This window comes from Acipenser ruthenus, chromosome 8 (genome assembly GCF_902713425.1).
Source record: "Acipenser ruthenus chromosome 8, fAciRut3.2 maternal haplotype, whole genome shotgun sequence".
In the NCBI taxonomy this organism is placed as follows: domain Eukaryota; kingdom Metazoa; phylum Chordata; class Actinopteri; order Acipenseriformes; family Acipenseridae; genus Acipenser; species Acipenser ruthenus.
The window spans coordinates 8,836,515-8,860,997 of record NC_081196.1 but is presented as its reverse complement, the minus strand read 5'-3'; the positions used below and the strand labels follow the sequence as shown (position 1 = coordinate 8,860,997).

General features: G+C 39.4%; 1 protein-coding gene across 2 annotated transcripts; it reads left to right on the top strand.

Moving 5' to 3' along the window:
• Positions 1–213: 213 nt before the first annotated feature.
• Positions 214–24,483, top strand: LOC117962458 (SID1 transmembrane family member 1-like). 2 transcript variants are annotated; one of them, XM_034922457.2, is made up of 26 exons: positions 215–895; positions 7,237–7,358; positions 8,807–8,977; positions 9,964–10,009; positions 10,207–10,308; positions 10,649–10,732; positions 11,151–11,241; positions 11,595–11,666; positions 12,205–12,298; positions 12,481–12,524; positions 12,952–13,023; positions 13,721–13,872; positions 14,094–14,167; positions 14,325–14,391; positions 14,529–14,602; positions 14,898–15,021; positions 15,277–15,394; positions 15,763–15,899; positions 16,213–16,321; positions 16,888–16,902; positions 18,379–18,455; positions 19,640–19,686; positions 20,213–20,318; positions 20,799–20,909; positions 21,765–21,878; positions 22,415–24,483. In XM_034922457.2, exons 1-26 carry the CDS (start codon positions 644–646, stop codon positions 22,475–22,477), a joined length of 2,538 nt encoding a protein of 845 aa, XP_034778348.1. In that variant the 5' UTR covers positions 215–643; the 3' UTR covers positions 22,478–24,483. The 2 variants fall into 2 exon arrangements, with proteins under 2 accessions (XP_058884382.1, XP_034778348.1); XM_059028399.1 differs by lacking the exon at positions 12,952–13,023 and having other exon boundaries at positions 214–895.

The window sequence follows — 24,483 nt, the reverse complement described above, 5'->3', positions numbered from 1 at the left end:
GCTACACGAGGACATAGATTTTATTGGCATAATTCTTTTATTATTTAAGCAACAAAAAAAAAGAAAAGAAAAAAGCAAAAAAATCTTGTTTTTTAAAGAAGCGTTATATATATATATATATATATATATATATATATATATATATATATATATATATATATATATATATATATATATATAATTGCTGTTAGTTCTGTTTTTCTAGTGTTGTCTTCAAACTGCTACTGCAAAGCAAAGCCAAATACGAGGGATGATTTTATGAATTGCCAAAGAATAGTACCTCCTTGTTTTGATAAAAAAAAAAAAAAAAAAAGAATGATCTGTTTTCGCATCTGTGAATCATCGGCTCTGAAATCCAATCAACAAGAAAAAGAATATTTCTTACTGTCTGCCTCCTGTCTTTAAACCATCAATATTTTATTAGATTACATCGGGCAAGAAAACATATAAGACGGTTTGCACTGGAGAAGAAACCAAATTACCAGCGCCTGTGTTGATCGCTAATCACAGACAACAAAAAAAGCCAAGTAAATACACCGGTCAGGCATCAGCTGCGTTATTCAGTTAGACAGCATACTGTACATTACTAGTGAATCTGTATTGTCACTGGGTAGTTTACTTGGTGAAAAGGATCGTAAAAAGAATGATTTTAAGAGCTACTGTCACGTCTGAAAAACGGACTAGAATAGCTGGATTTTCTCCTGTGGGTTTCGTTTGGAAAGCGATGCTCGTGCTGTCAGTTTTGCATCGGAAATGTGAATGTTCGGGGATTCATAACACTGAAAACAAACCTACAACATCCAAGGGAGCCGAATTCAACCGAGTCTACAGTGGCTATGTGAACCGGGGAGTGGAAGAAATCTATTCCTTTAATTACACCACGAAGCCAGAGAAGGTAAGAAAAAGAACGATTTCAATCATGATTCACTCTCAAATTCTAGTCGTTGTAATGAAATGAGCGTTCGTTAAAAGATAGCTATAATAACAACGCGTATTGTGGAGCATTGGTAATATATATTTAATGAATTTATTTGATGTTGTTTTTTTTTTTTTAGATTTCAATTTTAGAATTTTTTCCCCACCTTAAATTATTAAACAAAAATCTCTCTCTCTCTCTCTCTCTCTCTCTCTCTCTCTGTCTCTCTCTCTCTCTCTCTCTCTCTCTCTCTCTCTCTCTGTCTCTCTCTCTATTTTTTTTGGGCGTCTTTTGTGTGTGTGTGTTGGGGTGAGTATATTGTTTAAGTGTGTATGTTTGTGTGTTGTTTGTTTTGTTTTATTTTAACGCAGGGAGTAGAGGACAGGGTCCATTATGTTTTTCTCATAACCCTTAGCAGGCTATAACCCTGTAATAAAAGCCCTGTGGACCTCCAAACTGCCAAGGAGTAAGCTAAAGAGGGGACTCGATACAAAGATATACTGTACTACAACTTATAAGAAATATTACTGTAGGCCTACCTGCACTGCTGTCTTTGTTATATTTATACCATTTTTAAAATCGTTTCTTTTGCCACAAATTACTTTTTCATCAGTTGCCTGCCCTTACTTTTTGAAATACCACCTGCAGCTTTGACTGTAATCTATAGCCTTTCTCCTGAAACCTGGTCCTGTCAGGTGACCAGCACAGCGTGGGTCTCAGGGATATGGCTGCATTGTTTGTTGTGGTAATACTAATGTCTGTACCCAATGGTTTCCCAATGGCATCATCATTAGACATTTCTGAATAGCTAGCAAGGAGCTTTACTTCGTATTCATAAACCTTTAGTAATGTGCTAGTACATGCATATGCTTTTAGCACATCAATGCATTATGAACACATCCCTCAGCTATGTACAGCTTTCCTTTATGGCTTTATTATAAGGACAACATCATACAACCACCGCCACCCTGAGCCTAGCTTAATGATAACCCAAGGCTGGCATCCTTTGACTCGATCTCAAGCCCAGTCTACCGTAATACATGAATTGAACCCCATTCTCCAATGTGTTCTACTGGGACAGCATTCCTGACAACCACAAAGAAAAGGATTTCCAGCAATGTTTCCCTGTCTAATACTGTGCCTGTGTTCAGTGTGTGTGTTACAATATTGTTGCAAGATAGATGTACATCATCACCCATTAGCTCAATCCAGTACCTCTTCTAAATAAATGTTAATGTCCATACTGTTATATCTGCTGTGCGGCCATTGTCCAATCCACCACTCCACTGCCTGGCCCCTAATGTACTGCTGGGTCCCCTGGGTCCTTCATACAGAATATGCAAAAAAAGAAGCATGACCTAAGAACTGGCAATATTGACCAACTCACAAAGCCCTGATTGTCACTGGTCATAGTATGCACCAGGTCTGGGAATCATATCATAGTTTTAATTGATTATCTGATTTGTATTTTAAACAGAAGAATCTAAAACATTTGTTGTGCATTTTACAGTACCAAGCACAGGTGCACATGGTAAAGAATCATGATAAAGCATGGGAAATGCATAGTACTATATTAGCATGGAAGCCCAATTAAAGAAATAATTGTCTGTAATTGTATCAAGGCTTAGTTTATAATTGCATAGCTCAAAGCTGTTGGTGTCATATCTCAGACTTATTTGCCTGACTTAATTAGAATGAATCTGTCACGATCTATTAGATTTTATAGAAATCCTAATGAAGTTTTTATGACGAGCGATTGCTGACCGTCAATAGGTTATAACTTGTTTTTAATGAAACGGCACACTTTAATACAACCTTTACACACTGCGGCTGTGAATATTCAGGTATGGCTGTGTGGTCCAGTGGTTACCTTTTCCTCCAATGTGTCAGAGACGGAAAAAACAGAGAGTGAAGAAGAAAGAACAGAATCAGAAAACCTAGCATGCTCAACTGAACGCCAGTAACGAAATTTTACTGTGCATGAAGGGATAAAGTGAGAGACTGGAAGTTCCAAATCAAATAAAATGGCCATGTGGTCGGATATACCCAAGTCTAGATTAGTCAGATGAGAAGCAAGAGGGCAGTTAATAATAACTAAATCCAACTTCAAGTTACTCTTTAAGGTGTTCACCTTCCACCCTCTGAGGGTTTGAATCCTGCCACTTACAGTAATCACCTGCTTAAAGAAGGCAGTGATCTTTTGTTACAAATGCATCTCCATTGATTTTTCCTGAAACGACTGTTTAATGCTCTTGTTAAAAACAGATCTGTTTGTCAAGAGGGAAAAAAAACAGTGTAGTTTTCTTATGAGCTACTGAACTCGAGGGTACTGCAAGTAGGCTTTATTAATGACTTTTCATGTCCTTCGGTTCTTATGTCCTTTTTATTGATTTTGTTGTAAATGTTTGTGAAACTAACAATGTTATTGGATTTTTGACTGTCTGCCATCTTCCAGGACCGCAGTCTACTATGTGGAGTAAATAACACCAGAGTAAAGACTAAAGCTAACTACAAATGAATGAGCCACATGCTATATATGCTGATATTTTCAAGGAAAGTCTTTTAACCCGTGTGTGTGTGAGCCTACAGTATCACAAATACCTATCCCTGATCTTTCCTTATCTGACCAAAAACTGTTTGGGTCAGATATCAGGTGACTTACAGTAAGGTTCCTGTTTATAAACTCTTTATGCATTCCAATAAGTGTATAGTATTACAACTGACAACACATTGATAATTGTGCAGCAAAATGTTTTCTCAACAGACTGGCAATTTATTGTGGCTACATAGTGAATGCAGCTGCAATGGTGGTGGGAGGCCATTCCACAACACCATTGAACCTGTAATTTAACATTAAAACCCAGGATGTGCTAGTCCTGAGACACCTACCACAAAATGGGGACGTTTCAGGGAAAATTACATTAGGACAGGTGGTATCATACCTAGTTGGGTGTCAGCTCTGTGAAAAACTTTTTTTCAAGGAGAGTATCCTCTCCTGAAAAAATAAATACCTTCATTTTGTATTCTCCTAATGCGTAGAAATTAATTATTTTTAGAAATGTGATTGCCGTGAACAGCCAATGATACCAGATGGTTTTAAAGAGCCAGGGGGCAGCAGGCCCCCCTCTATTAAATCAGATTGCCTTGATCGGTTGCTATGGCACAAGTACATCTTGAACCGTTGCTATGGACACGTGGATTAGTTAGTGGTTTAAGATGGAAAAACTGAATGATGGGTACAGAACGTCAAGAGGACTTTTGTTTTGCCATGGAAACTAATGAAAGTAGGCTGCAAGGTTGAAGGGGGAAAAAACTAAGGGAAATAAATGAGTTGTGTATGAGATTAATCTCAAGTATCTTGTAAGATGAGCTGCGAGCGTATAATAGCAAAAACTCAATGGGCTCTAATGCCGTGTGTTGTTTTGATGAATTCGAATGTGGTTTGATATTCATGACGCTGCTGTTAGTTTGTTTAATATCTTTAATGTCAAACTGGAATCAAAGGGCCACGTTTCCAAAGCCTTTACAAATTCAGTTTATCTAAATACTGCTGTTGTTTAAAATAGGACAACTTTTGGAGTTTAACACATTTTACAGACAAAAATATGCTAAAGAGACTAGCATACATGTGTTATGGACAGTGTTGTGTTATATACTTCCATTACAGATTCTGTCCCCTGTCGGTGAGATGAGATGAGCTTAAAATCACTTAAACCACTGACGAGTATTACTCTTTTGCATTGTGGTTAAGATGCTTGCTTGCGGTGCACAAAGTCGCCAGTTCGCCCCCCTGCCTCCCCCGTTACATTGGTGCAGTGATCCGAATTTCATCGCCGAGGTTAAAGGGGAGAAGAGTATAATGGGGCAGTGTTATGTGATACACTGCCGTTACAGATTCTGTCCTGTCCCCTGTCAGTGAGATGAGATGAGGTTAAAAGCTCTTAAACCATGCATGCGGACAAGCCTGGCTCTGTTGCACTGCAAGACGCTTGCTTGCTGTGCTTGAGGTCGCTGGTTCTCGCCCAGCCACAGCCCTTTACACAAGGTTAGAGGTTTGATTTTCATAACTGTGATAACCTCCCCTCAAATTCTCTAAACAGTGTTTGTTCCTCAGTTTGTATTAAAAAAATTAGGAGATTAATAAAGATTGCTCCCTCTGAGCAGCAAACACGTCCTCTTTGCCAACTTCAGTGACAATAAAAAAGGAAATATACACCTTTGACCAGTGGCCAGTGGCCAGTAACTGAAAAGGTTCTGTTGTTACCCTGTGTAGCAAAAAAAACTACATAAAAAATAAAAGACATCCACTTGGCTTATGCTCATTGTTAAAGTATTTCTTGCAGACAAAATTATATTTCAAATGTCCTGCTTACACCCAAGTACAGTAATCAGCTTGTTAAAGCTTGCTCCAGGCTGAGAGCAATCGATAGAAAAATCATATAAACTCGACTTAAGTACAAGAACTAAAAGGCGTAACGCATACACCAATTAAATAGTCACAACAACATTGTACAAGCTAACTTCTGGAGGCATAGGGGATTATTCAGCTGATCAAAAAAGTGGCAGATCAAGGGGTCCCCGTGTGACTCCCCTGGTAAAAGCACAGCCGTGTGGTGTGCAGGGTGAGTCACACAATCAGGGGAGCGCATTCAACAAACTTCATTATTTTCAAAACTTGTTCAGGAAGAGTGTAGATTACAAAGCTTCAAAGATTAGGCTGTTACTGTATAATACTTTAGCTGGTTGGTGAAAAAAGTATTTTAATGCAAGCCTCTAAAAGAAAAAAAAAAACATGCAGTTGCTGATTAAAGCCTAGGCTTTACTTGCTTTGTTCCCAGGGGATGCTGGCCAGAAACCCGGCAGAAATTAGACCCATAAATTATTCCTTGAATGTGAGAGATGAGTCATGGCTTATGAAAATCAGTAACATGTTTAACTGTGGAGGCCCTTATGGGAAGAAGTATTACGGCCCCAGGTGCCAGAGATTGGATCTTGAAACCTCGGGCAAGACAGAAAAATGATGATGATGTGCGGATTGTTAATAACATTGCTAGCACAGCAGTGATGCTTAGGGACGAGCAAATCAGACTACTGCCAGCAGACTGAGAGGAAGGGGGGTTCCTGAACAGCAAGCTGTAATAGAGCACCCTGTAAAATAAGATGAAATGCTAACTGGGGCATAGCAGCCTAATTAAAGGACAAGATGAGGGTCTTGGAGTGCCAGATGATGATGATGATGATGATTATTATTATTAGAATTAAAGGTTGGACATTTGTCTTGTTTCCGTGATTATTTTTTCACTATTTCAGTACTGTATTAAGGAAGAATAGCTGTAATGGTTTCCACAAGATATTACTCCCAATAGGTTGTGATCAATGGATTCTGCTTTGTAAATATGCCATATTGCATTAATTTTAACACAATCCTTAAATTCATGTATAATGTTTTCTGCATGGAAAATGTAGGTACGGATTTATATCGGTTTAAATAATTACTCCTGGGTCTTGGTATTTTTCGTTTGTTTGTATATAAATAATTTTAGAGGAATGTATTAAAATACTGTGCAATTCTTACACTAGTCATTTGTTTCTGATTTAACTTAATAAATGGTGTGATTTGGTAATTGGAATATGGTTTGCTGTTGTGGAGTATTCAAAGTAAGGAGTTGGGTGTGCACAAGCCCAGAACAAAGCAGATTTGGGGTTATACACTAAGGTGAAGTTTGTAGTGAGTTCTTTCATGTCTAGCATTATTTAAATCAGATATAAGAAGCTATAGAGGATCTTCCCATGAACTTATGACAATGCCCATACTGTAACCCTAACACGATTTTACTAAGTCCCTTATTCATTTGATTTATTTTAGCAACTGTTGGCACCAATGTCGTATCTGTCCTCGTGCCTTTACTAGTTTATTACAGCTTAATATCAAAATAACTGACAACTCAGGGCAACAGAGAGAGCCAATCATCACTTAACCCAGAACTCAGGACAAATTCTCCTTTAGGACATTTTTCTGGCACCCAAGTAAATTAACATTGTGAAATATTCCTTCACTGTCATTTATTTTAAAAACCTATACTGTTGATGGACAGAAATTCAAGGATATTTATTACCCATGTTGCACTTCATACTGTAATTTTAGCTGCTTTCCTTTTTTGTAATTTCTCTTTTTTATATTTTTCATTCTTCATTGGTTAATGGGCAATGAATGCCCCATCATGGCAAACCAGCCCAGGTTTTTCAGTTGTTGATAGGCCAGGGCACATTTACTTCAGTGTGAAGTGTGCAGAAAAAAAAAACCCTCTCCCTTTGTCCAGGTGGATGCTGTGCGGGTGTACGTCAGCGCCAACTCGGATGACCAGCACTACCCAGTGATCTTTGTGATTCGGCAGCAGAATGGAGTGCTTTCATGGCAGGTGCCCCTGGTGCTGCGTGGCCTGTGAGTAGAGCTCCTCACCTTCTTTTGTTCTTGCACTGCCAGATCTGAAGCCCTTGACATCTGAAGGGGTTGTGTAAGAAAGCAGTGCAGACCTCTCCTGCTGTGCCACACTAAAAAATATCACTGGCTAAAATTCTATATTTGATCACAGTGCAAATTGACTTATAGCTGCTCCCCCCCACCACCATATGAGGCGCTGCAGTTTTGCTTCTGTTTAACCCAATTTGTTGCATCTCTTGAGATTTAAAACGTTTTAACAACGTTCACCAATATCTTTTTGAATGACACCACTCTTTGTGGGGGCTTTTAAACACTGTTAAGACCTATAATTTTAACAATATGTTTATGTAGACTTCGCTGTTCATTGTTCCATGAAGAAGGACAGTAAAAACAGAAGCCCTCTCGTCAGAGGCACTGATGAGGTCTGGATGTTGAAGTTTGACTAAATAGCACAACAGAGCAAGCAAATAATATCAGTCATTTTTTTTTAGATTGATTTGCTGCCTCTGATTCACTTATATATGAGATGGGCATGCCTGTACACAGTTAGTAAAAGTAAATAGATTTTAAAGCATACAAAATAAAAGCAACCTGAAAACATTTAGAACAGAAAGTTGCAGCTCTTAGAATATTGTATAAAGAATATATGACATTGTGTGTGTGTGTGACAATAGTTGTTGGCAAATAACCATGAATGAACAATGAACTAAATGAACAAACAAAACTATTTTACAAGCTACGGTTTCCACATTGTAAATTAACTGCATGCTTTAATGGCATTGGCTAATGCATCAGCAATCTAAGTACAAACGCCATTTTTCCTTGGCAGTGTATTCACTTAAGTGATATGTACATGCTGGCAGCACAATCAAGGCCAGCCTCCGAGACAAATTCAAATAGAAGTTACTAAGAGAAAGAAAAATGTTTTATTCGCAGTTGCCTCTTGTGTGTGCATGTTGTCTCATGAGGCTCTTGTAACAATTATATGGAATATTACACACCACCTTTCTTGCTTAATAATGCTGTAATATCTTTTTATTCCGATTTTTTTTCTAATCTGAGGAACAGGAGTGGTAGTTTTTTGCTGTTTTGCCATTTGGTGTGTAAACAAATAGTAATTTTCTTCCTTAGACATCGTATCCTAAAATATATTGTTACAGTACAATCTTGTTATTTAATTCTTGGAACAGGAAAGCATTATTTTTTTTTTTTGCAACAAGAAAAAAATATATATATATTTTTTCATACGGTTAGTCATTTGAAAGCTGTATGTAATTCTTGCCTGTCAGACAAAAAGGGTCCGGATCTGGGATCTGGTGTGATCTGGCACACATTAACCCCTCTGCTTACTGTGTACCATAACAACCTATACTCTACTATGTGTACTATATGTCAGGATGTTTAAGCCATGGCCTTTGTTTACATTGCCTATGTGTTTGTTTCCATAGTTACCAGAGAAAGTATACCTACCAGGAAGTGGGCCGCACACTCTGCCCTTTGGAGCCAATGCAGGAGGAGAGGTCCTCAGAACAGTCCATGTTTATTGACGTGGCCTCCATGGCTCCATTCGATGTGCGTTATGAGCTGCTAGTCACCAGAGTCAACCACTTCACTCTGGAGTAAGAGGTTTTATGGGTATTTGGCTGCATGGTCATAGGAATAACATCTGGTTTTCCAACATATTGACTTTACATTTATAGGTGCTGAATTGAGATTCCTGCAGACTAAGAGTAGTCATCTGAGTAGCTAAATGGCAGTGATCTTCCCCAATGTGCCTGAACAGCCCTGCCCTGGAGGGATCACCCTTTCACTTTGGGGGTTAGGGAGTCGTTCAGTCTCCATGCTGTTCTTTCTAGGGACTATACCATTTAAGTTACTATATGCAAGACTTATATACTTTTTTTGTACAGAAGCTCTATCATTAATTGCAAGGAGCTGTTCTTGTTGCAAAACAACAAAAGAACAAAAAACATAAATCAATCCACTATTTTTAGTTTGGACAGACTGGACTTGTTTATAGTACATCACCCTGCCCAGGGAATTAAACAGAATGAAAACAGATGTAAAGAATCGGATGCAATTGTAGGCTCTGAATTGTAGCCCAGTCTGTACCTGCTGATTGAAAGAGAGTGAGCAATGCAGTGCATGACCGGTCAAATAATTCCAGACACAATTCATCCAGTGATAGTTCAGTTTGTCTCACAGACGCACCAGTTCCAGGTACAGTGTAGCATGCATGTGCTAACGATGATTCATCCACTCACTGATGAGAATACATACTGCAGTTTATTACTTGAAATGTCAGATTTACTTCAGTGAGTTTAGAAGGCCAAACTGTTAATCAAATCCCTTTACCGTAAAACCACAAATTGGATTGATCTCTGTTTCTGCTATAGGAAAGGTCATTCCTAACAAGGGAACTGTGAACTGAGAGACTCGTTCAAATGGAATTAGCATAATAGCCACCTCGGCACTTAACAGCTGCTCTAGAAGGTATTTGCAAGAAATCTGATCAATAAAAGATGCAGCGGTGACTGTATATGCTGCGGCCTAAAGCATAAATGTATGAAGGATCAGTATAACATTAATTATTCTCTATTTGCAGGACGGGAGTGATGTTTAACTTCAGTGCTACTCCATCCCAGCCTCGGGTGTGTACTTTTTGTTTGTATTTTGTATGTATCTGAGCTTGACTTTCCCTTCCCTTCTGTGTTAATTGCGTTAACTGTAACGTTTCAAAATAGAATGACGCATGCACGAAAACACTTAATTTATTTATTAGAAGTGGCTAATGAGGTATGAAGTTGATGTATAGATTCTTATAGATTTACATATGTGTCGTCCACAGTACTTTTTATACGAGTTTCCAGACAAAGCCGACTCTGTTGTGATCAAGGTGGTGTCTAAGCGGGCGTCCCCCTGCACCGTGGTGTCTGTGCAAGATATTTGGGTGAGTCCCGACAGGAGCTGTTGTGGTGACGGCTTCAGGAGAGTGGAGGGGGGATCTGAGCATTGCTTTTTGCCCATTACAGTTGGTACAGTTTGCCTTTATTCCGGCATTGGGCTCTGTAAAGAACAGTGGAGCCACTTCTAGATAGCCGTGCTCTAAAGACTTCATACAGGAGGAACTTTGCATCAGAAACAAGGGTGTTAGTAGGGTGCATGGTGCTCCTAAACATTTGGCTAATCGCATAATTTGGTGATGAATTTTTTGTACAGATTTGACCTTTCAGAATAGAATACAGTTCAATGCAAGAAGAAAACATGATATCCTGGTCTTTCTCTTCTAGTGCCCAGTTTATGATCAGGACCACAACGTGGAATTTATTGGGGTGTACCAGTCCATGACACTGAAAGCTGCAATCACTGTGCAGGTAAGGGCTGCTACACCTGAAGCAGAACGAGCCATTTCTGTACAGTGTAAGAAAGACCAAGGGCTGAAATTCAGTTGCAATCACATATGCCCCGGGAACACCAACATTTTGGATAGATCCTTCTCTTTATGTCAGCTCTGATTTGGAAGATGACTTCCTGTCATATGGTATTGAGAACCTGTGGGATACATACTGTACAGCCTCAGTAATTACACTTTTGGAAATTCATTTCAGTTCCTAACACAGTACAAAGGATACTATCATTGTCAACAGCGCTGAATTTGATACAGCTCTATCCATGTTACCAGTGCTGTATGTCTTGAGATACCTAATCCCTGGGGTGTCTAAACTCTTAGGTCCTGCCAGTTGCTCTGTGTAATTCATAGGCTCGTCTGACTGTCTCTCTTGTGGTTTACAGAGGAAGGATTTCCCTGGAGGAAAGTTCTACGTGGTTTTTGTCATTAAGCCCGAGGACTACACTTGTGGGGGCTCGTTTCCTTCAACAAAAGGTGACTTTCTGAATTCTTAGAGCAATAGTTTAATCTTTTTCTAACAGTTGAACACACTGGGCCTGATTTGCAGAGCTATTTGTCTTGTTTTCATCCTTTTTATCTCAAGATATTTTTCCCAAATTTACAAAAGAGCTTCATTTTAACTTAAAATCTCCATTAAGGATGTGTAAGTAACGTTAATATGATCAGATTTAGCTTGTATCCTAAATAACGCAATGCTGGGTAAAACTAGTCTAGAAGACCATAATCTGTGACATTGAGTGTATAATAAAATCTAATTTGAAGACACTTACTCTTTAAGTAAATGAGGGACTTAGACCAACACAGTGTGACCTTCTTTTTTCTACCAGGTAAAGGAAATCAGACATGGAATCAGGATCGTATAAAAGACCTTCACGTTACCATAGTGCCTTCCATAAATGGTGAGTGTTTGATTCCAGGTTTGATGTAAATTGAGGAGAAAATACATTACACAAGAGCAGGGGAGTCAAACTCAGTTCCTGGAGGTCTTCTGGCTTTCATTCCACCCGAGCTCTCAATTACTTAATTGGTCTGATTATTTGATTAATTGGGCAAATGTAACACATCACTCCAGGCCTCAATGTTTCATAGGTAGTGTACCTTGAATAAAGTGCATCAATTGTAAAAGACCTTGAAAAATATTACATATGCCCAATTGAACAAATAATTAGATAAATGATGTCAATTGAGAGTTGGAATGGAAACCAGAAGACCCTGCAGCCCTCGAGGCCTGGAGTTTGACACCCCTGCACTAGAGAATATATAATCTGTGAATGGTGTAACGTCAAAGCTTTTTACTCCAAAGGGTGCTTTCTGTATTGCTTTATTGATGTTAGTTTTATAAAGGATGATTATGGAAGCACAGATTTGATCTCCCTTGATTTCTGTTGAGATTGTCATGCTGGTTCATGAATGCATGTCAATGTGTTTTTCTGCCAGAGCGGGTGTATGTTCATGCCATGCTGTTCTCCTTCGTCATCTTCCTGTTCTTCTTCTTGGGAGCTGTGATCATCGCCTTCGTTCACTATGTCAGGTACCCCCACGACCTTCATCTCAAGGGCATGGATAAAGAAAAAATGACTGAGCACAAAAAAATGGGGGATGCAGTTTTTGTTCTTTAGTTGACATTTTGGGAAACACAGTATACCAAGCCAAGAGCATTCTAAGTTGTGACATGTTGTATTATCCCAGTGCTCACCCTGTTTCTTTTGTTAGACTCCAAAGGCAGGAGTTGGATGGACTCTACAGCCCTGACGATGGTAATCCAGTTTTTAAAATGTCCTGTTGAAGAGTGTTTGTTATACAAGCTCTGCTGTGCGTTGGTCTGAGCTGCATTTTAAAAACCTGCTGAGCTAAACAAAGGAGGACAAAACAGTAGTTAATCCAGGTAGCCGGACAGCACCTACTGTCCACCGTTCATTTGGATCAGACGCCACAGTCTGTGGGTGTTTTCGGGAGCTTGATGTCTTGACTGCCCAATGTTTATAAACTATACTGTTAGATAACAGCAACACAGCAGCATCAGCCTGCACCTGGTTCACTTCTTAATCTTTCTATTCTGAACACAGCGGGGGGTTAGAACTTAAATTGGATTTTGTTTCATACACGTGCCATTCATACTCCTTAGGGCTTTCTGAATTCCAGGAAGGACGGTGTGATGATAAAGGGCTGTTCTTCTTCCCCCAGGCACTGGAATGGTGGCAGCGTCTCATCCCCTCGCCAGCAGTGCCTCGGAGGGGGGGAGCTATGGGGCGATTGGTGAGCCTCAGTCATACCGGGTTATTGACCTTGCACTAAGCAATAGCCTCTGGTCAGCAGAGATGCTCGGTTAAAACACTTGCTGACAGTGTACTCCCTAAAGGCTGTCACCCCCTATTACTCACATGCAAAAGGGCATTATCATTACAGACATGAATAGAGATATTTAAGGTGGTCCAATCAGGTATGCAGTATGTGCAATCCAAACAATGAATCATTACGAAGCTCTGTTCAGTGCAGAAACATGGACTGCTATGATAGAACATATGCAAATATCGCCCTCTAGTGGAAAATAAGCCTTTAAATTCAAAAGGCAACTGATTTTATTCTGAAAACTCACTTCTCCAGTGGAATGTATATAACAAACCTACTGCAACCAGAGTAGAAATATTAGTACCCAAGCACAGGGAATGACCTAACCTTAACCTAAAACCACAAGCTAAAGACCTGAAAGGACAGCAAAAATTAATAGAATTCAGAAAAACACTCTGGACACTTTGAACTGATTTTCTGAGCTTTGCTAATGCATTTATTTATTTCTCTTTTTTGTAATCACCTAATTTGAACTCAAAATGTACTTTATGCATTCTGTTTCCAATTCTTTGAGTACATTTTTACGGAACGTCATTTTGTATGTGTTACCATGCTTGCCGGACCCTGGGAAGGCAGATTCTTATGTCTCCTGGTTCCTCCCCAGATGAATCGAGCCCAGCAGCTCCTGGCAGCCACTCTGCCTCCCCAATGGACACAGCGCGCTGCCGCTCCTACTCCGACAGCTCTGCGGAGGAGGACAGCGATTTAGATACGCTCCAGGACATGGCCTGTGACAAGAACGTTGTTACAGCCAAGGTATGAGGATGATAAAGGAAGAACCATAAACTACTACTTGCCCCCCAATCTCTATTCACTATTACCGCAGAGGCCCATTTTAACACCTTTACCTGCATTAATAACCACTACTTGACACTTAATAGCAAATGAATCCTACAAAAAACCTCGATGACATAGACAATTAATTGGTGGAAGTCACAGTGACATATTTATTTTTAAAAATTGTGTTTTTGTTTCAGGCCTACGTTTATGTGTCAGACTTGGCTCGTAAAGACAGCAAAATTGTCAGCAAAAAGTACAAAATCTACTTTTGGTAAGTTTTTTTTTTAAATGTATGTTAAATTTATACCGTGTTTAATATTAACCCCAAAGTTTTACTGGTTCTTACCAAAAGTGTCATCATCTTATGAAGCTAGACTTTGTGTAGCAGGGAAAAAATTGTGTTTTTCTTTTGTTGTGTTTTACCACAGGAATATAACCACCATTTCCGTGTTCTATGCACTTCCTGTAATTCAGCTGGTCATAACATATCAAACTGTAAGTATGTGAAATGCAGTTTGACTTGTGCTGTGAAATGTTTAATTTCACAATAAATAAAAACAAACATATTCAATAGTTTGTAAAATAGCATACTGTTGCTGAGTCTTTTTTGTATTTTATTTTTTTTACTTCAGGTGGTGAATGTTACAGGAAATCAGGACATCTGCTACTATAACTTTCTGTGCGCCCATCCGCTCGGAGTGTTAAGGTCAGCGCTGTATTCCCTGAAGCGTGTAGATGCTGTTAAAGGTGTACTAGCTTATCATTAACATCACAGCATTCTCACCAGTGACCTGTTGTTTTGAAGACCTCCATTTTCATTTTCATAAGATGGAGTACAAAATGGTGGTACTAGCAGCTGTTAAAATCTTCTTTTAAAATGATTTGGAACTGTTACCGTCGATCCAGAGGCTGTAAAGTTGTGTAAATGAGAGCAATTGAAAAAAGAAAGAAACTAAGTTAATGCATTTATAATTGTTTTTTTTGTGTGTGTTTTGTTTCAGTGCCTTCAACAACATCCTGAGTAATGTTGGTTACATCTTGCTGGGTTTCTTGTTCCTGCTCATCGTGCTCCGAAGGAACATCCTGCACAAGCGCGCCCTGGAGGCCAAAGATATCTATGCTATGGTGAGTGGAAAGCTCTGAAGGCACTAGCTACGCAACAAAGATAACTTGGCTTTTACAGTAAGGCACACCTGAGCATTTGGAGAGAGATGGCCTCTTTTATGATGTCCCTGTGCCCCGTCACCCTCGGCCCATGTTGTTTTGATGATATTGCAGGCCCACATATGGAGGATACCTGGTGTCAAATGCAGCCCTTCCTGTAATCTATTGCTCCGCATTGTCACTGAAAACAACCCGCATTTTGCTGTTTGCATACAGGACTATGGCATCCCTAAACACTTTGGCCTCTTCTACACCATGGCTATCGCGCTAGTGATGGAGGGGGTGCTGAGTGCCTGCTACCACGTCTGCCCAAACTACTCCAACTTCCAGTTCGGTAAGGAGAGGCCACAAACACCTACCAGTTGTTTTTATGTTTAACAACAGCAATAGCATCTTTGAGTACTGATGTCTAGTTAGTTATTGCATTGTGTGTAGGGTGCCTGAGATTTCACACAACACGAGCTGCCAAAACTGCACAGCTTCACTTTACTGCTCCCATCTCGTATAAGAGACACACGAAACACAAAGGATGATGTTGGATAGTAGCTCCAATATCACAAACAGTACCTTGCAACAGTTACTGGAGCACGGGATTATCTCTCCAGCTTTCTCTTTACAGAAGCCTTTTTAGTGTATATGATGACAGGGCCCTGCGGAGCTGTCTGTATGAATAATTATGTTAATATTGATGTCTGTGTGCAGATACCTCCTTCATGTATATCATCGCGGGGCTGTGCATGCTGAAGCTCTACCAGACCCGCCACCCTGACATCAACGCCAGTGCCTACTTTGCCTATGCCACCTTTGCCGTTGTTATACTGCTCACGGTCCTGGGCGTGGTAAGAAGATCCTCTCTTTAACTGTGACAGCCTGTTAGCACACAAAGCTGCCAGCAAGATAGGACAAGCCCACAATTGTAATAATAATTACTTGCCAAAATATAGCAAGTAATTTGCCAATACTGTTTACAAACTGTATTTGAAGGCTCCTGCCTAATTTTCAGTACGTTAAATATGTTAAAGTTGAGCATGTAACTACAGCCAATAATATGTCAGCTAAGTGTTCTGGTTCTGTGGCTTAACACTTTGTGCTGTTCACAAAAAAAAAAAAAAACCCTTGATAATCTTCCCTGTCTACCCGTCTGCTTTGCAGATCTTTGGAAAGAATGCTACCTGGTTCTGGATTCTTTTCTCCCTGATTCACGTCATCGCATCCCTGACACTCAGCACACAGATATACTACATGGGCAGGTTCAAGATAGGTACGTGTCAATAAGATCCCATGAAAGAATTCCAATTCTACTATAGACTGTACTGGAGACTGGAGGGGGGACTGCTGGAGCAGCAGCAGTGCTGATAACATGAACAAGAGCACGAGCTCACAGACAAACATACAGATACACACATTACCATCAACTCCAGTGTAGACGCCACTTACAAAGGGTGTCCCATAAAGCAGACATGTGAAATGGGGTGGTCACACCCTATTGACTACAGTATCAGCACCACGCATCAAAATGATCTGAATTGTTCCTCTGGTTAAAAACATTTCACCCTTGAAAGAAACAGAGACAGCCAATAGCAAAGCCTATTTTGACAGTCTGATTCATGGGGCATCCTGTGGTAGAATTTAGTAATATGAACTGAGTAAAAGAAATCACAAACACCTGTGAGATTTATCATAGAACAAAAAGCAGAATGGTAATGATTCAACAGTTCTTTCTGCCTGTCAGTAAATATCATCACCTGTATTGAAAGACCAATTCTGAACCTTGTTTCTCAATTCTCTTCTTTTTTCAATGATGTCCCTCTTCCTTCCCCGCTCAAGATGTTTCAAATGCAGGTATGGTTCAATATTACAGAGTAATAAATACAGTAGCTTACGGGTATTTACTGCTGTCTACAGTGAGAACATACCGAAGACCTGAAGTCCAAATCAGCTTATCGTTATTAAACTATGTATATATAAATATATATATCATCCGTTTGATGGACTTTCCATGGACTGCAATACATTTTAAAACATATGGTTTTGTGTGTGTGGGTGTGGGTGTGGGTGTGGGTGTGGGTGTGTGTGGGTGTGGGGATACCTTACTGATTTACTAACTCAAAATGTCCCCCTAATCTCGTTCCCACAGACACCCTACACTATATTGTGTCCCCCAGTAGTTCAGTTGATTTGTAAAGCAATCGAAAGCAGGACAAGTTGAATCGCTTTCCCCTACAGTACTGTACTGCGGCTTGGTTTTCTCGGAACAGGTCCCATATTCATGGGAGGGCTGGGCTGTAAAGGAGCAGCAAAGACAGCAATAACAGCCTAAATTAAATTAAGCCAGTTAGAAACGAGTCATCTCTGGCATCATGCAATCAACATCTAACAGCTTTACCCATAACACAGATCCTGGAATTTGTAACGGAAAGTTAAAGAATAACAATAGCTATTGTGGATTGCTGCATACTTGACTACAAAGTGATTACATTTCATTTTCTCATTTCTAATACCAATAAACATTTAAGAAAATGATTGGAATTTGGTTCATATTAAGTCAGTTACTCTTTCTTTCTCTCCTTCTTCTAACTTCTTGCCAAGAATTCAACCAAATAAGCCCTTGATATTCAGGCTTCAGGTTGAATCCTGAATGTCTCCTATTCGGTACGGCTTTGGATTTGGCTTTGTGTGCACCTCAAGCTGTAACATTATAGATCGGCTGAGGTGTTAGTTGGGCAGGCAGCTACAAATAAAGTACTCGGTGTTGGCATATGTGATAGGGTTTTGTGGGTTACCCCCTGACAGACGGGGAGAGACACAGAGGCTACGCCTCTATTGAAGGAGGTCCTGCTGACACACCTCACTGTACTAGTGGGATTTAAAATCCCTAAAGTAATCCCTGTTCCAACAAATAATAAAAAACCCGACCCCGCTTCCACACACGGTGGTCGGCAGTTTTTGTCTTATTGGCCAATCCCCAGCTGCTTTTCCCTGCAACCAAACACAGTAGGTAGCAAGTCCCAGACGGAGTGTCTGACTCACAGCACCCCACCCAAACCATAATGAACAAAACACAAACATTTCTATTTCATGTACAGGGCCTCAGCCCTGACACAACATTATATACAGCTCACATTTCTCTGGGAGAAACTGCTTTCAAGGTTGAAAAGGTGATAATGATTGGTGGAACAAACAAAATGTTTTTGACTGTTCGTAAGTTTATATTGCCACTGAAAGATGATTTCAGTTGAAAGTCGTGTAACAGCCATTGACAAGCTGAATCTTACTGTTCGTCTAAAATAATGTATTTCTTTTTCATTTCTAATACAGACATTGGCTTTTTCAAACGCATCGTGACAGTTCTATACACCGACTGTATTCAGCAGTGCAACAGACCAATGTACATGGTAAGCGATTCTACAATAATAGTACAAAACATTGAGATCAAAACTACACAAATCCAGCCATATAAGGATGGCTGTGTTATTCAACCATCCTCATTAGTGGAATAACTACAGAACTCCATGATTGTTTATTGTGTAGCCTCTAAATATAATAGTATAACCCCAAGTATACTGTGCACATCATATATAACATGAAACCCATTAACCTAAAGGGTATGACAGAAACCCTGTAATACAGAGTTTTACTTTACAGTATACAGCGCCGTAAAGAGTAAGTTTGTGGGTTTCCGAAAAATCTAGCCGATAAATATCAAATATGTCCCCATGTGTTGCTACAACTGTTTAAATAACGTACCTCTAATTTTTTTTTCATTGTTAACATCCTTACAACTTTCTACACTTATAACTTTAAAGTCGGTTTCAAAGCTCTTTTCAAAATGTCTGCTTTAGAGCACTGAGTGTAAGGATTATTGCCTACATTGTAAAGATCCATGATGTGGTACGGAACAGAAAAGCCAGAACACTTGTTATGGTTTTTTTTGTTGTTGTTTTGTTCCTGCAGTGATATAGAGGACAGACCTCAGTGCACTATAGCGGACATTTTGAAAAGAGCTTTGAAACAGACATTAAAGTTATAAGTGTAAAAAAGTTGTCAGGATGTTAACAATGAAAAGAACAATGACAGGTACATTACTTAAACAATTGTAGCAACACGTGGGGACGTATAACGCTATATTGTTCGGAACCCTGCTACTTACTCATTAATAGAGGAATATTGGAGAACAAAAATGCAATAGGGGGCAGGTCATGGTGAATACATGTCGAATTGATCATGAATTGATGATTGTTTTATTAGAATGCATTTTGAATTACTGGATCCGCTACTCGTAGTCCCCCAGGATCACTAATTTCATTTAGGTCAGTTTGTGGTGGGAGCCATGACACGATGACCATCAATACTACTGTAATGAACACGTCTGGAATTACTTTAAACATTGGGGAGGGGGCAACTGGAAGATTGGGATATATCCAGCATATTTTAGTCCACTTTTCATTTTAATTTCTTGTTTTACAGTATGACGACAAATTTAGACATGACGTTTGATAAAATAATAATATTGAAAACCCACAGTGTGTTAAAGGGGGTTGAAAAACCAGTATGTTTTATGTCTCTTTAATTTGTTTAGGACAGGATGATTCTCCTGATTCTTGGGAATCTAGTCAACTGGTCCTTGTAAGTAACAGAAGTATAAGATATCAGCAATACTATAACTCACTGGCTGCAGTGGTGTGTTTATTAAAATAAATGTTACTCTAGTTTATTTTTTTGGCATGCGCTTCACATTTTCCAAAATGTTTTGTCCGTGCTTAAGCAATAAATGATTTTGACCGATACTTCATATCTTTGCTGCTGTGAGGATTAATCTTTAATGTTTTTCAATAGTTAGGCCCTATTCACAAAGCATCAACTAACATGTATTATTCATAGAAAGTATGGCTTATGAATAAAATATAGTTTTATTTTAGAGTAATAAAATGCAAACTATAAAGAATATTACCGCTATCCCACAACCCGCCCCCCCCCCCCCCCCCAAAAAAAAACTAACAGCTAAATGTTTCTGTTTTTTTAACATCAGAAGTTTATTTTATTCATGAATGCATACTTTAAACAGTCTTTAAATCAGTCATAAAGCTTTGTGAAATGGGCCTGTTTAATCTGCATTCCACCCACTGACCTCACAGGCATCGTTTTCTTGCAGTGCTATCTTTGGGCTGATATTAAAGCCTAAAGACTTTCCCTCCTATCTCCTCGGCATCTTCATTTGTAATCTTCTGCTCTACCTGGCATTCTACATCATCATGAAGGTAATGGACCACACAGGAAACAGCTTCTCGATGACATGTTTTATTACACATCCTGTCTACCCGAGGTCCACATTTCCTTGTTTGTTTTTGGTGAAATGTACAATGATACCAAAATAATTAGAAGATACTACAGTAGGAGACAATTTGAAGCTACAATTTGGAGTAAAGACTTAAAAATCTGGTAAAATCCAAAAGCGTATTATTATTATTATTATTATTATTATTATTATTATTATTATTATTATTATGTTTAAATGAGTACATTTTGGTGGTTTGTAGAATTTCTTTACCTTGGTGTGCGTTTTGGCATGCGAAAGTTGTGCAGGTGTCAAATGAGAATATGAGAGTTTGACACAGTAACACAAGCTTAATATCCTGCCTCTGCCGGGGGTAACTTAATGATGTTGTTTTGTCAGTAAGTAGGGGCCTGTGTTGGACTTCCTGCCCCAGCCTCAAACTCTGCACTTTCTTCATTGACAGCTCCGGAACTCAGAGCGTTTGCGGCCCATCCCCCTGTTCTGTATCATCGCCACAGCCGTGATGTGGGGGGCAGCACTCTACTTCTTCTTCCAGAACCTCACCAGCTGGGAGGTGAGGAGAAACAAAGCGAGAAATACTTTACAATGCAATGTATCCTTGCTGTCAGGTTCACAAACACGCAGGACGCTGTGGGGACCCTCATCTAGCGATCTGTCAGGATGGACACACATCCATTCACACCTCATCAAAACTGTACGGATTCCAGCCAAAGACACAATACTTCATGTTGTAAAGAATGGTACTTACTTTAACAAAGCTTACCCTTTAGCATACACAAACCCAAGCTCAGAAGGCTTCTGTGCTGAAAACGTTGCTGAGGCATCAGACGCATCTTTTAATTACTCAACTTAATCCCCATTGTGAAGCAGAGGAGCAGGTGGTCAGTAGAGTTGAATTTAAAGGTCATAATATCACGTGATTTCTCAAGACCAGGAGCCAAAAGATAAATGGAAAATGATGCACGCAAGCAAGATGGCAGCCAGTTAGATGATAATAAAAACCTCAGAGCAACAGAACCATTCAGAACTACTGTAGACGTCATAAAGGGTGAGCTGTCCATAGTATCCAACTCGGTTCATTTTAACACACGTCCCCAGTGAGCTGCCCTATTCAGATTGGATGCATTCACCACATGATATCTGAGAGGGAGATTTATCAGGAGGTCCAGATGTCCTGTGAAAACAGGAGAGGTAGGGGTCTGAAATATCTCAGTGACAAACCGACATGGCTAGTTCGCTTTGGATATTCATTATAAAGGCAACATGAAAGCCTGTATCAGTTCATACAGTTAAATTTCAATAACTGACACTGTTACCCGATGTCCAGTCCCATCCTCCCATCCCCCCGTCCTCGCGGAACTGCTGGACATTTTGTGCTGTCAGTTTAACATCTTGTTGACCTCAACAGGAAACACCTGCCGAATCACGGGAACAGAACCGTGAGTGCATCCTGCTCAACTTCTTCGACGATCATGACATCTGGCACTTCCTCTCCGCTGCAGCGATGTTCTTCTCCTTCTTGGTAAGTGGGGAAACATCTTTAAAGAGGGGGCATTGAAGAGTAATGGAGTTTGTTTACTAGGTTTGCTTTTGCTGTTTGTTGCTTTGAAGCTGTTTATACGGGGTGTCCCTTTGAGAGTGTGGAGGCATCTTCTTCCCCATGCTGGGTGGGACGGGATCCAGGCCAGGATGCTTTGGGAACTTTATCAAAGTGGACAAGCCATCTGTTTTAATTTCAATTTGGGAAACGTCCAGTTTAACAGTGGCGTGCACTTCCCATGCTCCACACATACAATATACCAGCGTAACTTTGTGAATACTACTTACTCATGTAACATAAAATCCATGTTTGATCTGCATGACTAATGTTACGCTCGCTTATATATATATGTAAATAACATTCATACCGTTTTGATAAGGTAACAAAACAAAGTAACAAACTAAAAACGTGAACATTTTCACTCTGTAACTAAATCATATTATCTGGACACTTCTGCACACTCTTGTCTTGATACAGGTTAAATTTGGCTTTTTGTAATATTTTATTTGTTATTGTAGGTTCTCCTAACTTTAGATGATGACCTGGATTATGTCAGAAGAGACAAAATTCCCGTATTCTAGACTACGGACACGTGGGAACTGGAGGTACCAGTCAAGGATATTCACACAGGGCAGTGGAAGCACCTGAGCAATTGAAGCATGGAATCAAGTGGAGCAAAAAAAAAAAAAAAAAAAATCATATAATCTGTGCCTTAGTGGCAAAGGGAAGTATTCAAGATCAGCCAGCATTGGTCTTCTCCTCATATTCACCCCACGACACATTGATTTCACTTGAATGAAACAAGAAGGAAATAGGTGAGAAGGAAGGATACTGTTATTAACATTTTCAGTTTTATAGCGTGCCATCTACAGAACAGTGGTGCCACAAATTCTAAAACAAGGAGGTTTGGGTTTTTTTGTCATTTGCTTTCTGACTTCAATTAGCTTCAACAGTTTCACTGTCTATAATATGCATATACAGTATTGAGTGTATTAAAACTGCATCTCAAACAACCCAAGCCTTTATCTACTGACCTACTGGCATTTCCAGGTAGTCCCTAACAAGGGAGGAAGTAGAAGAGTGATTTTGTGGTAACCCTGTACCGAAGGGTTTCAGCTGTGAATCTGAATTGAATAAATGCTGCAAGACGCCTGTGTTTGGGTAACACCTCTGTAATATAAAATAGACCAGTGCATCTGCCATCCAAAGAAACTGACATTTGGATCCTATGAAGCAAAATACCCTCCATTAGTTGTCTTCGTTTAGCAACAAAAAAAGATAATATATATTTCTCTTGATTATAATTTTGTGAATTACATGTATGTGAAGTTTAAGCATAAGTGACCTGTGTGAAATATTAAACTGAAAACTAATTTTTAGTCAAGACTACTGCTGCTGCTGGGAACTGCCAAGTCACTGCATGACAACAGATTGACAGGACAGCCAAAGGTGTTACTCTTGCCAAACAATTGATCTGTGCGCTCAAGTAACTACAGTAACCATTGCCTTGATGATTTTGTGGTGTGTCTTTGTTTCAGGGTATTACTGCAAAACAATTATTTGCACGACTTGCTACATTATTTGTTTCCAAAATTATATATGTTTTGTGAATCCTGATATGAAAATGTCTCTCAAAAGTGTGACCTGGTAACTGAAGCAAAGACTGATTTGCTGGATAAGTGCTGTATATCCAAAGCTTCAGCTGTTTTAAAGTCTGAGGGTCAGACTGAATTCACCAAGACGAGCAAGAGCAGCCAGAAAGACCTCCTATTGTAAAAAGCCAGCAATGCCCTCAATATGCGACCAAGAACTTCCAGCTCCAACTGGACTGCATTTTTCCAGGAAAACACTCCTTTTATTTACCTTAAGGGGAGTTATCTTCCCGTTTCAAAAAGATAACAACTGATGTATTGTATCTGTTATTTATGACATGTCCTTGATTTGTACGTATGGTGTGTGATTCTGTTAAGTTTGACAGTGAAATTATTTGTGAAAATGTTTACATTGCCTTTTTTTTTTTTTTTTTTTTTTTTGCAATGCTTTCTCTGGCATTTAAATTGAGAATGTCACTAAAACTGAGAAAGCCTGCAAAAGAACTCACCCAGAAAAAAACAGCATAAAAAGGGGCTAAGTGCTCTGACAGGTGTGTGCCCAACTGATGGAACATTTTGCAGTCCCTATTGGCTCCATTACATTCATCTGCCATTTCATTGCATGGTTTAAACAAGAATAACTGACCAGTTGACCTTTTAGATCTGCTACGTGCCGAGCCAAAGAGAAAATGCAAGGTGATATGATTTTTTTTTTTCTTTTTAATGACTGGCACAGTATTGCTTTTACCTTGTCTGCTTTTCAAGTTTTTGTTTAGTTGGGCTGTAATGTAAAACATTTTAGATTCTGTTTGTAAAAGTGTATTTCTGTCCTTATAAGTATAAGGTTTTCTGATTGCATTCTTATTTATCTGTTTTTTGTATAACTGTATTGTTGTGTTAATGGTATATTCAATTTGAAGTTGGACAGGTTTGAAAACGCATGCCTTTAGTAATGGAACATTTTGCATTTTAATAAAGGCTGATATATGACATCA